The following is a 12,421-nucleotide window of genomic DNA, read 5'->3' on the forward strand; positions in this document are numbered from 1 at the left end:
TTCTGTCAAGTATTGTTTACGTTTTACTTAGACCATTTCCTAAGCAGTTTGAAACCATTCCATCACACTCCTGCTCTAGAAAACTTACCAGAAAAATGCTCGTTCACCTCTAAAGAGGAAAAATGTAGATAATGCTTTTAGACTAACCCTGTGCATATGCAGTGACTAAACAGAGGAACTCTGCATCTGTTGAATGCCTGCAGAAACATGGCATGAGCTTACCTCTCGTCCTCGCCATCCACCAGGGGTGTCGTCAGCGGTAGCACCTTCAACGGGAAAAGAGAAGCAGAGGCTGCAAGGCTGCTGCTACTGCCATCTGAAACTGCTGACACTCCCCCACTGTCACCACTGATGGTCTGAGGTAAGCCAACTAAGGAGGGTTCCGCTGGGCGCCTGGCATCTTCGATTTGGCTTCCAATTGCCTGAGCTAACGATTGTGCGGAGAATTGAACAGAACTGAGTGGTAGCTGTTGTGCCAAAGGCAAATTTATATTAGATGCTAGCAAGGGAGGCTGACTGACACTTTGAACCAAATTACCATTCTGAGTGGCGGGGGCTTGTGCTATATTCTGTGACGGGACCAAGTTTGTCGGGGCAGAAGGCAGTCCAGAAGGACCAGCTGAACTAACCTGATTCGTAACAGAAATACTACTAGCAGAGGGCAAAGGACTAACTGCTGGCAACTGCTTCGAAACCACTCCTGGAGCTACCGACTCGACCCCCTGTGGCTGGGGAGGCACAGGTAACAGGGTACTCTGAGGTGCGATGACCAGTTGTTGAGGAAGGCCTGAAGCGCTGGGCTGAACTCCCTGATGAAGCATCGCAACTGGAGCAGGTGGCACTATCTGTGAAGACGGAGGAGCACCTTGCTGGATAACTGAAGGTGTGACTTGGGTGGAGGGCTGCTGCAGTGCCGATGGTAGGCTTGTCTGTTGACCAATATTTGCGATTTGACTGCCAGGAGGTACAGCAGCTACTGTCGTGTGAGCCTTGCCAACAGGTTGGCCAGCTGCCCCCGCAGGTTGTGCTTGCACTGCCGCGGGCTGCACTGGGAGCTGGATGCTCTGTGGCTGAGCCATAGGAATCACCGTGGCTCCCACGGCCATCCCTGCAGAAGTGGGCTGTCCAGAGGATACCGCTGTTTGGAGAAGCGGTGAGGGCTGAACATACTCGGAGGCTGGGTTCGGAGCCACTGATGTACCGTGGCTTGGGGCCATCGGAGGGGCCACAGCTGGCGCCGGCTGGCCATATTGTACCTGTTGGGGTGGCGCCCCTGGCAGGGGAGCTTGCACTGGGGGAGCCGCCTGGGAATACGGCAGTTGGGGTTGAGCCAGGCTGGCGACGGAAGGCTGCTGACCTAAAGCCGAAGTGACACCCACCACGCCAACAGGTGACGGCTGAATACCGGCTTGCAGAGGTACTGGTTGAAGACCTGGCTTCGGCTGATAGCCCAGTTCTTGAGACGGTAACTGTACCTGCGAGATCTGCGACTGAGAAATACTCTGAGGGATGCTAACTGCTGAAATGCCCTGTGGAGCGGCGCTACTGAAGTCCATCTGCGGAAGGGCCACCCCTGGAAGGGTCGGGGGCGGCTGCGGCTGCACCGGCGGGGCTGCTAGGGTGCCCATCTCTCCGCTGCCCACACTCTCCGTGTAGTGACTCAGAGTGCTGACGCTGCTGCTCACGGAGCTCCCACTCGTGCTCTCCCTCTCGGAAGTTGCTTCGGTCGGGTTTTGTCTTACACTTTCCACCACCTTATTTACCACCACCCCTTCGGTGGTGGGTACGGCGGCGTTTTCTTTTTCATAGAACTCAGTGCAAGTCCATCGACCTTTTTTGAAAGGCTCAGAAGTAGAATCTAACTTCACGACTCTGAACCTGGACGTGTTAACGGTTGGCTGTTGCTGCTGACTCGAAACGGACCCCACTGTCATGCCCGCTGCTGCACTGGCAGCGCTGTTAAAGGCCGCGGAGGAAGCAATCGTACCATTGCCCATGCCACTCAAGATATTCACATTAACCCCGCTGCTCACTGCAGGCCCGACACTCACACTAGCAGCACTGGGGATACTGCTCACACTTATATTAGCGCTACCAAGCATGCTGCTGGTCACAGCAGAATTAAAACTACCCACAGCAGTGATGTTAACGTTATTCATCGTATTGGTGCCCGTAACAGAATTTATACCTAGGCTGCCGGTAGTACTCGGAGCACGGACACTAGTCATGACAGATGCCGGCGAGCCACTCGATGATACAGCAGAAGTTGGTGCAACTGGCATAACACCGTCAGAGCTTCCCGCGGCCGAGAGTTTTCTGGACACTGGGCTTGAGGGCGGCCCTCCAGGGATAGATGTACTGGCCACCCCGGCATGGGATGGATGGTGGTGCCCGTGGTGCAGGTGGTGGCCATGAATGGGATGGTGGTGATGGAGGGGGTGTGGATGAGCATTCCCATTGATCACAACGTTCTGTTGTGGAAGGTGAGGCAAATGAGGCTGAGGAAGGTGGGGCTGGTTGGGAGAGACCGCCCCAGGTGTCTCGGCTTCCTGGAAGTTATTGAGAGTCTCTTCCGAGGAGCTGCGTTCAGGCTCCCCTAAGTCCGTAGCCCTGGAAAGCGACACATCAAGGATCTCGGAAGACGACAGATCTTCCGTGTGAGACTCATCCAAGTCGTCGTAGCTCTCCGTGTCCTCTGCGATGCTGTTGTTCGAGCTGATGCTAGCGGAGATCTGAGCCGGGGTCACGCTCGTTATCTGGAAGCCACTTTTCTTTTTCATCTGCGTTCCGCCTGGCGCAAGAGGCTGTGCCTGCAGCTGAGCCTGCGAAAGGAGGTTCAGGCTTTGTGGAGGCGGAGGCTGTGGTCCCGACAGAGAAGATGCTGCAGGAGGCGGCGGCTGGAGCAGCGACGGAGGCGGAAAATCCTCGGCAGATGGGGCACTACTACCGACGCCGGTACCTGCTGCACCGAGAGCTGAGGCGCTGCCCCCGCCGCTGCCCCTTCGAGGGAACATTGCCGGGTGCGCCATCTTCCTAGCACTCATGTCTGCAGCGGCCGCGGCCGCCGTGGACTCGGGCGGCTGGTGCATTGTGTTGGGTACCGGGGCGGGGGGCGGAGAAGGCGAGTGCAATTTCCTTCTGCACCGTAATCTTTGTATTCAAGACGCCGGGGAGGAAAACGGGACCTGACGCTCCGCCCGGCGCGATTCCCCCACCTCCTCCTCCTTCTCCTCAGCCGCAGGCGCCGGCCGTTCCTGCCTTCGAGGGCGAGCTTCGGGAAGGGAGGATGGACGAGGGTGAACGGGGCGGCCGGGGACCCGAAGGAGGGGACCCCTTCAGTCCTTCGCCATCCACTTTCCCCTCTGGCCTCACACCCCCTTTATACTCCGCTTCACGTGGGGTGCGGGGCGGGAGGGAGGGGGTGCGCAGGGGAGCTGGGAGGCGAGGGGAGGGGGTGGGAAAAGCCAAGAAATGCCCACCTTCTCCGGACAACTCCGGAGCCACCTCCGCCCCTCCTCCCGTCGGCGGCGGCGGCGGCCGCTGCAAAAAGCCTCCCGGTCGCCCTGCACGAAGGCGGCGCCGAGCGAGTGTCGCCTTCCCCTCGCCGCCCCCCAGCGCCGCCGCGGCTGCCGGCGGCGAGCCCCGAGCTCAGTCAGTGTCGCTCAAACCTCCGCTCCCGGCCCCGCCGGCCCGGCTCGGGCCTCCTCCCCCCACGGCCCCGCGGACCCTTTCAAACCCCCTGGGCTCGCGGCGGCTGCTGCTGCTCCGTGAGGAAACGCTGGCCGCGGCTGGGGCCGGCGCGGCGAGGCTCGGGCGGCGGGGCGCCCGGTAAGGTGAGCCCAGCAACGGGGCGCGGGCGGACGCGCAGAGACGCCGGGTCCTCGCGGAGCACGGCCGGGGCGCGGCGGCGGCGGTGGCGGTGGCAGCGGGAGCCCAGGGACCGCTCCATCACTGGCAGCCATGGAGCCCGAGCATTTTCCTCCCTCTGGGCAGGCGCCTCAGCTCGGCACACGTCCTCGGGGAGGAAGGGGCCGGCGCCCGAGCCTCCTCGGAGGGCGGCGGGACGTGCGCTGAGGAGCGCCGGCGGTGGTGCGAGCCGCTTCGTCCTCGTCCTCCGCAGCCGGTTGGTCCTCTCACCCCCGCTGCTCCCGCGGCCCTGGCGGGAGGGGGCCGCAGGCGACGGCGACTCCTCTCTCGGCGGCGTTGGTGGCCAGACGGGGCTGGTGCAGCGACTGCAGCCGACGCCGTTCAAAGGAACGAGAGGTGGGGTTTGGTCGGTGTCGGCGAACGGGGCGGGTGAGTGGGTGGGTGCCGAGGGAGGGCGGCGGGCGAGGAGGGGGCTGTGGTGGTTGTTACTAGTGCTCTTCTCTGGCTCCGCCGTATCCCCCGGTCTCTCGCGGCATCGGGAGAGGAGGGACCAGCGCCCGAGCGCAGGAGGAGGAGGAGGGGCGACAGCGGGCGAGAGGAGGCGGAGGCGGTGGCGGCGGCGGCGGCGGGAGGGGGCCGGCTGAGAAGGAGGGAAGATGGCGTCTGCGCATGCGCCTCGGCGCCGCAGACATAAAGCCGGGTCTGGCGGTAGAAGGAGGCGGCGGCGGCGGGTCTTCGGGCCTCGCCGAGCGCCGGGTGTCCCGGCGGAAATTGCCGAAGGTTGACTGAGGCGCCGGCGGTAGGGGGGTGGGGAGTTTCGGCCGCGGGGGAGAGAATCCGGGTCGGCCCATGGGGGGTGGGGCGGGGCGCGGAGCGCGCGCCGGTTAGGCGTGTCCGCTCCTTTTTCCACACGCGGCCGGCGCGCGCGCGGGCACGCGGCGGGCGGAGGGGCCCGCGGAAGCCGCCGGGTCCCCGGGGCTCGGGTGTCCGCGCCCTGGGTGGTGTGTTCCCCCCCCCCAACCCCCGCCTCCGGAATGGGTAATGAGGCTTTTCTCCGCAGCAGCAGCATCACGAGTTTCAGTTCCCAGGAGTCCGCCGCCGCCACGACATGAGTCAGGCGTTCCTCCTAGGCGTGCGGCTGGGCCCTTCTCCCCGCCTCGCCGCACCTGGGCTTGCCCCCCGGACCGCGCCGCCCTCGCTGGCTCCGAGGATATCCCCGAGCCGCGGGGTCCGCGGAAGGCCGGTGGCTCCTCGCGAGCGGCGCCCCCTTTTGTGCGGCGCGGTGGTAGCTGCCATGCGGTCCCCTCGACCCCTTCGACGGGCAGGGGCGAGCGAGCCTGCAGATGTTGCTGCTTTTTGCAGTCAACGGCCGGAGGGAGCTCATCTCCAGAAAGGGAGCTCTTGCAATCCGTAGTAACCTGGAGGGAAGCAGCCCGGCCCAGTGGGGGAGGAAAAAAAAAAAAAAACTGACCTCAACAGGTGGAGCTAATCGCCCACAGGGATAGCTTTCCCTGTAATTGTCCAGGCGGTAGGCCGCATAGGTTTTGACTTGAAAGACAAAGTGGCCTGGTCATGGTGGCAACGCGAGGACAATGATCAATGAAGACCACCTTTGCGGTTAGAAAAAGAACTATCTGCAGTTCCAGTTTGGAAAAAAAGAAAAAAAAAAAAACCTGCATAGTTTTACCGAAGCAGGGTTAGGTTGGATTGGAGGCAAGTTAATTGAAAGTTGCTGCTCTGGCCATTACACGTTAAAACGTTCTACCCTAAGCATTTTTGACCCCTAAACAAAAATGTACTTCTCACCTAGGAACCAAGAAAACAAAAACGCAGTATAGGAAACCTCAGAAATGTTTTTTTTTTTCAACTTAGTGTTGAGGGACTAAACGTTTATGGTCAGACCTCTGATTCACTAAATCTCACAGACCAGATCTACAGTCCTATTTCAGGAGCTTGTTAAAAACATATATGGCAGGGTTTGAAAGATGCATAATAGTAGATTCAGAATCTTACCTTTTAGCTTTCTCTAAACTTTTCCCCTCTTTCCATCCCCTAAAAGGTTAGGAACCTCACCATTCTATTGCAGTATAGAGAGGCACATGCTCAACATCCCTGTATAGCCTGTATCAGTTTTGATATATTATTGCTTTTTCCGTGCTCTCCTTCACTAAACTCAAAAAGTAGGACTACGTGTTTTTAACGAGGAGTTCTGGGCTGAGTACCAAGTACGTGCTTGCTCAGAGGCAGCAGACTTTGCGATCGCGTGGACTGTAACCTGTCAGGCTCCTCTGTCCTTGGAATTTAACAGGCAAGACTACTGGAGTGGGTTGCCATTTCCTTCTCCAGGGGATCTTCCCCCCCAACAGGGATCAAACCCCCAAGTCTTTTGCATTCGCAGGCAGATTCTTAACCACTGCCACCCAGAGGACCTAGGTACAAAGTTGAGTTCAGTTCAGTCGCTCTGTCGTGTCCGACTCCTTGCGACCCCATGAATCGCAGCATGCCAGGCCTCTTTGTCCATCACCAACTCCCGGAGTTCACTCCAACTCATGTCCATCGAGTCGGTGATGCCATCCAGCCATCTCATCCTCTGTCGTCCCCTTCTCCTCCTGCCCTCAATCTTTCCCAGCATCAGAGTCTTTTCCAATGAGTCAACTCTTCCCATCAGGTGGCCAAAGTATTGGAGTTTCAGCTTCAGCATCAGTCCTTCCAATGAACACCCAGGACTGATCTCCTTTAGAATGGACTGGTTGGATCTCCTTGCAGTCCAAGGGACTCTCAAGAGTCTTCTCCAACACTACAGTTCAAAAGCATCAATTCTTCCGCACTCAGCTTTCTTCACAGTCCAACTCTCACATCCATACATGACCACTGGAAAAACCATAGCCTTGGCTAGACGGACCTTTGTTGGCAAAGTAATGTCTCTGCTTTTCAATATGCTATCTAGGTTGGTCATAACATTCCTTCCAAGGAGTAAGCATCTTTTAATTTCATGGTTGCAGTCACCATCTGCAGTGATTTTGGAGCCCAAAAAAATAAAGTCTGACACTGTTTCCACTGTTTCCCCATCTATTTCCCATGAAGTGATGGGACCGGATGCCATGATCTTCGTTTTCTGAATGTTGAGCTTTAAGCCAACTTTTTCACTCTCCACTTTCACTTTCATCAAGAGGCTTTTTAGTTCCTCTTCACTTTCTGCCATAAGGGTGGTGTCATCTGCATAATAGAGTTTTGCCAAGAGAACGCACTGGTCATAGCAAACACCCTCTTCCAACAACACAAGAGAAGACTCTACACATGGACATTACCAGATGGTCAACACCGAAATCAGATTGATTATATTCTTTGCAGCCAAAGATGGAGAAGCTCTATACAGTCAGCAAAAACAAGACTGGGAGCTGACTGTGGCTCAGATCATGAACTCATCATTGCCAAATTCAGACTTAAATTGAAGAAAGTAGGGAAAACCACTAGACCATTCAGGTATGACCTAAATCAAGTCCCTAATGACTATACAGTGGAAGTGAGAAATAGATTTAAGGGACTAGATCTGATAGAGTGCCTGATGAACTATGGACTGAGGTTTGTGACATTGTACAGGAGACAGGGATCAAGACCATCCCCATGGAAAAGAAATGCAAAAAAGCAAAATGGCTGTCTGGGGAGGCCTTAAAAATAGCTGTGAAAAGAAGAGAAGCAAAAAGCAAAGGAGAAAAGGAAAAATATAAGCATCTGAATGCAGAGTTCCAAAGAATAGCAAGAAGAGATAAGAAAGCCTTCCTCAGCAATCAATGCAAAGAAATAGAGGAAAACAACAGAATGGGAAAGACTAGAGATCTCTTCAAAAAAATTAGAGATACCAAGGGAAGATTTCATGCAAAGATGGGCTCGATAAAGGACAGAAATGATATGGACCTAACAGAAGCAGAAGATATTAAGAAGAGGTGGCAAGAATACACGGAAGAACTGTACAAAAAAGATCTTCACGACCAAGATAATCACGATGGTGTGATCACTCACCTGGAGCCAGACATCCTGGAATGTGAAGTCAAGTGGGCCTTAGCATCACTACAAAAAAGCTAGTGGAGGTGATGGAATTCCAGTTGAGCTATTTCAAATCCTGGAAGATAATGCTGTGAAAGTACTGCACTCAATATGCCAGAAAATTTGGAAGACTCAGCAGTGGCCACAGGACTGGAAAAGGTCAGTTTTCATTCCAATCCCAAAGAAAGGCAATGCCAAAGAATGCTCAAACTACCGCACAATTGCACTCATCTCACACGCTAGTAAAGTAATGCTCAAAGTTCTCCAAGCCAGGCTTCAGCAATACATGAACCGTGAACTTCCAGATGTTCAAGCTGGTTTTAGAAAAGGCAGAGGAGCCGGAAATCAAATTGCCAACATCACTAGATCATGGAAAAAGCAAGAGAGTTCCAGAAAAACATCTATTTCTGCTTTATTGACTAAGCCAAACCTTTGACTGTGTGGATCACAATAAACTGTGGAAAATTCTTCAAGAGATGGGAATACCAGACCACTTGACCTGCCTCTTGAGAAACCTATATGCAGGAAGCAACAGTTAGAACTGGACATGGAACAACAGACTGGTTCCAAATAGGAAAAGGAGTCCATCAAGGCTGTATATTGTCACCCTGCTTATTTAACTTATATGCAGAGTACATCATGAGAAACTCTGGGCTGGAAGAAGCACAAGCGGGAATCAAGATTGCCAGGAGAAATATCAATAACCTCAGATACAAAGTTGCTGCTGCTAAGTTGCTTCAGTCGTGTCCAACTCTATGCGACCCCATAGACGGCAGCGCACTAGGCTGCTCCATCCCTGGGATTCTTCAGGCAAGAACACTGGAGTGGGTTGCCATTTCCTTCTCCAATGTGTGAAAGTGAAAAGTGAAAGCAAAGTCGCTCAGTCGTGTCCGACTCTTAGCGACCCCATGGACTGCAGCCCACGAGGCTCCTCCATCCATGGGATTTTCCAGGCAAGAGTACTGGAGTGGGGTGCCATTGCCTTCTCCAGATACAAAGTAGGTGGCCACAAATACTGAAAGGGAGATGGTAGTAAAAATCAAGTTCACTTGAAAACATCAGACTTGTTTTATGATATTCATGAATTGATAGGTGAATAATTGGATCTTTGACATAACTATGGCCAATGAAGACGGGAGGAGAAGGGGACGACAGAGGATGAGATGGTTGGATGGCATCACTGACTCAATGGACATGAGTTTGAGTAAACTCTGTGAGTTGGTGATGGACAGGGAGGCCTGGCGTGCTGCAGTTCATAGGGTCACAAAGAGTCGGACATGACTGAGCAACTGAACTGACTCACTGACTGATGGCCATTTACAAAAATAATTTCTGTTTTAAGGCTACAGCAGCCTTTGCTTTAAGAGATACACCCAATTAATGGCCACCATTCATTGCTGAAATGAAACTCTGACATGCTTTTTAAATAGTTCTTGAATGGAAAATAGGAAGTAAGTATCCTAAAAAATTGAAAGTGCAGTGGAATATAGTGGGGCTAAATGTGTCTCTGAGCTACTATGTGAAAGAAAATACTCACAGTCCCTCAAATGTTGGCTTTTAGGTCAAAGTTTTAAATTACCCCGGAATAACTTAACATACCTGGGGCCATCTAAATATCCACCATGATTGTGCTGATAGGGTTTGAAGCAGAAGAAACACATATAATCAAGTCTTCCAAAGTTGGACAGAATGACTCACTGAGATAACCCTGTAAAAGCAGATATTTCTAATAACCAGTAATAATGAATATGTTATTTTTGTGCTGTTTTGATGTTGGGGGGTGGGTGGGTGTATTATTTCTTTTAAAAGAAACTTGTTTTCATTTTTCCAGGATAACAGTAAGACCTAAGAAAATACAGTCTTTCGAAACATGTTTCACTTTTATCTGCCGTTTCACCTTCAAATTCCTGGTGAGGCAGCCTCAAGTCCCACTGAAATATGAGGAGCAAGTCTGCAAATATGGAAAACCTGAGTTTGAGAAATGTCTCTCTCTTTCTCCAGTTGCCAGCATTCCTATGACTAGTGATACATAAGTATGAGTCCCTAAAAACAAACAGAAGCCCTTGAACCAACCTGGTGGTGTTATCATGTTCCCACCTTTCAATTTGAAAAGTCTGGATGTTTTTTTACATTATTATCAAATGCCCGCTGCTGTGTGGAATGAAGTCATTAACTCCTTTGAATCCAGTACTTGGACTTATCCTTTGTGTTTTGAAAGCCTACATTTCACCTATTTACATTCTGAAGGTTTAGTTCTGAAAGGGAAAGGCAAGTTGCTCAGTCGTGTCGGACTCTTCGCAACCCCACGGCCTGGAGCCTACCAGGCTCCTTCGAACCTGGTAGGGATTTTCCAGGCAAGAGTACTAGAGTGGGGTGCCATCGCCTTCTCCGAAGTAGTTCTGAATTACTCTCTATTGTTCATATTAGTCCCAGGTGCAGTGTTCACCTAAATCTCGTTATCATGACATTGCAAACCAGCATGTAAATTTCACTATGTCAGGAGTTTTTAGTGGGCTTCCCAGGTGGCACTAGTGGTAAAGAACCTGCCTGCCAATGCAGGAGATTGGATTCCATTCCTGGGTCGGGAAGATCCCCTAGAGGAGGGCATGGCAACCCACTCCAGTATTCTTGCCTGGAGAATCCCAGAATTTTTTCTACCATAAAATAGAAAATTTCCTGACCATTATAACTTAATTTACCTATTTGTGAGAACTTTGAAATAGATGGGCATTTAAAACCAAGTAAGGGACTTCCTTGCGCTGAAACTGCAGAGCCCTCATGCCCTAGAACCTGTGCTCCTCAATAAGAGAAGCCACCACGATGAGAAGCCTGCACACCGCAAGAAATAGTAGCCCCCTCTCACAACTAGAGAAAGCCTGCACAAAGCAAGGAAGACCCAGCGCAGCCAAAAATAAATACATTAAAATAAATTAAGTTAAAAAATAAAACCAAGCAGGGACTTTCCTGGCAGTCCAGTGGTTGACACTTCACCTTCCAATGCGGGGGGTGCAGGTTCGATTCCTGGTCAGGGAACTAAGAGCCCACATCCAGGGAAACTATACGCTGCGTGCACAGCCAAAAAAAAATTTTTTTAATAAAATAAAACCAAGTAATTCTCCAAAAGTAGTGTCCTTGAGGAACAAGAAGAGAATACTTGCACTCAGAATGGCTATGAGTGCAAAGATAAATACTAAAGAGAAACAGGTGCAGAAAATACACCATTGATCCACTCCAGTAATTATTCTGGCCAACCAGGACTTGAGTCATGCTGTAGTTGTGTGTAACTTTTGTTTTTTTAAACAGAAGTATTTTTATTGTTTTTTCACTTTACAATATTGTATTGGTTTTGCCATACATCAACATGAATCAGCCACGGGTGTACACGTGTTCCCCATCCTGAACCCCACTCCCACCTCTCTCCCCGTACCATCCCTCTGGGTCATCCCAGTGCACCAGCCCCAAGCATCCTGTATCCTGCATTGAACCTGGACTGGCGATTCATTTCTTATATGATATTATGTCATCTTAAAAAAGTCAAATTTTTTAATAATGAGTTATAAACATGAAAAAAGTCATATATTTTTACATATGAAATTTATGCATGGGGATAGTACAGCATGTTTATTAAATCAGTTTGCTCTCTAGAAAATTGTTAATATGAGACCAGAAGTCATATGTGCTCTTTGACTTTTGTAAATTGCACAAAATACTTATTTTGAAACTTTTCATTCACATTTAACTGAGTATAGCTTAACTTATAACTGATTCAATTTTGTAGCACTTGTTAAACCTTTAATATAAATATGTTTCTGGTCAGCTAAACAATTTTATATCCTCAAAGGAGACATGATTATTTTTTTAAAAAAGTATAGAAATTTGAATTTATGGTTCAGCGGGCACACTGATATACATTAGCTCGTTAAATTCTACCCTTTGAGGGAAAAGGCTTTATCATTCTCATTTTAGAAGTAAGTGATCACAGAGAGATTAAATAACTTGTCCAAGGTTTATGCCTAAATCTGGATACTCAGGTCCCTCCTCAGTGCAGCAGATTCCATGCCTCTGTGCTGAGGATTTTCCTGCAAACACAGTATGACCTCTAGAGACTAGTATTTTTCAAAGCTCTTTTGGAAATTAATGAGTGTTCTTTTAATGCTTTTGAATGCCAAGGAAGATAATTCAGCATACACACTAATTGCGCACAGCATTTCTTCTACATGAAGGGGATGAAAGACTTCTTCCCTGTTTGAAGCAACATAAATGTTACAGATGCTTCCACAGTCAGTCTTCTCTAAGGAATGTGTTAATTTGGAGAATTTCCTCACAATTAAATTAAAAAAAAAAAAATTTCTAACTTCTGCTACAGAACTAAGTAACATTAAAAAAAGATAATTTGTTAACTTCGTTGTTTTTTTTTTTCTAAGTTTATAATCAGATAACCCTCCAAATCTCCCCAGATGATAGCTAATATTTATTTAATACCTACTCTCTACCACACATTTTCTAACTG

General features: G+C 50.6%; 1 protein-coding gene across 14 annotated transcripts in view; it reads right to left on the reverse strand.

Annotated features, from left to right (window-relative positions):
- TSC22D1 (TSC22 domain family member 1) overlaps positions 1–3,724 on the reverse strand; it is a 124,014-nt gene extending 120,290 nt beyond the window's left edge. For 8 of the 14 annotated variants that reach the window (XR_008700880.1, XR_008700881.1, XM_055542007.1 and 5 more), the window contains exon 1: positions 223–3,724. Coding sequence is in view for 11 of the 14 variants with exons in the window: in XM_055542007.1 (XP_055397982.1) it covers positions 223–3,089 (2,867 nt within the window). In the remaining 3 variants the exon portion in view is untranslated. The remainder of the gene's footprint in view (positions 1–222) is intronic. The other 6 variants (XM_055542013.1, XM_055542017.1, XM_055542014.1 and 3 more) reach the window with 3 other exon arrangements.
- Positions 3,725–12,421: the final 8,697 nt, after the last annotated feature.

Source organism: Bubalus kerabau, chromosome 12 (genome assembly GCF_029407905.1).
Source record: "Bubalus kerabau isolate K-KA32 ecotype Philippines breed swamp buffalo chromosome 12, PCC_UOA_SB_1v2, whole genome shotgun sequence".
In the NCBI taxonomy this organism is placed as follows: Eukaryota; Metazoa; Chordata; class Mammalia; order Artiodactyla; family Bovidae; genus Bubalus; species Bubalus kerabau.